At 55.2% G+C, this 393-nt stretch overlaps 1 protein-coding gene across 1 annotated transcript in view; it reads right to left on the bottom strand.

Annotated features, from left to right (window-relative positions):
* Nucleotides 1-393, bottom strand: part of wdr46 (WD repeat domain 46) — a gene marked incomplete at its 5' end in the record, with an annotated part of 10,245 nt that overhangs the window by 7,805 nt on the left and 2,047 nt on the right. The window contains one exon of the mRNA XM_048594050.1: nt 188-341. Coding sequence (XP_048450007.1) covers nt 188-341 — 154 coding nt within the window. The remainder of the gene's footprint in view (nt 1-187; nt 342-393) is intronic.

The following is a 393-nucleotide window of genomic DNA, read 5'->3' as shown; positions in this document are numbered from 1 at the left end:
GGTGAAGAGACAGAGCGAGGGGGACAACACAGATGGAAGAGACAGCGTGTGAGCCAGAGAGATAACACACACAGACACAGGCAGGGCAGCACCCCCTCAGCACTGCCCTGGGAGTGGGATTTGGCCCCTCGCGCCCTCCCTGACAGACAGACGTTCTGACTGACACAGACTGCTGTAGACAGATTACATTGACAGTGGTCCCAGAGCCCACAGCGAGTAGATCACGCTGACTGAATGCTAAGTGATTGCCTCCACTGGAGATGAAATAGGAATGCAGAGGGCGGTATGAGCGGATGTCAAAAATATTCAGCTTCCTGTCCAAACCTGTTGTAGCCATGTACCTGCAGGACGGCAAACAGTATCACGGTCAGCAGAGAGTCTGGAGGGGGGGGG

This window comes from Rhincodon typus, unplaced genomic scaffold (genome assembly GCF_021869965.1).
Source record: "Rhincodon typus isolate 14 unplaced genomic scaffold, sRhiTyp1.1 hic_rhity00005540, whole genome shotgun sequence".
In the NCBI taxonomy this organism is placed as follows: Eukaryota; Metazoa; Chordata; class Chondrichthyes; order Orectolobiformes; family Rhincodontidae; genus Rhincodon; species Rhincodon typus.
Note: the sequence above shows the minus strand (reverse complement) of the source record. Positions and strands in the feature narration are given on the sequence as shown.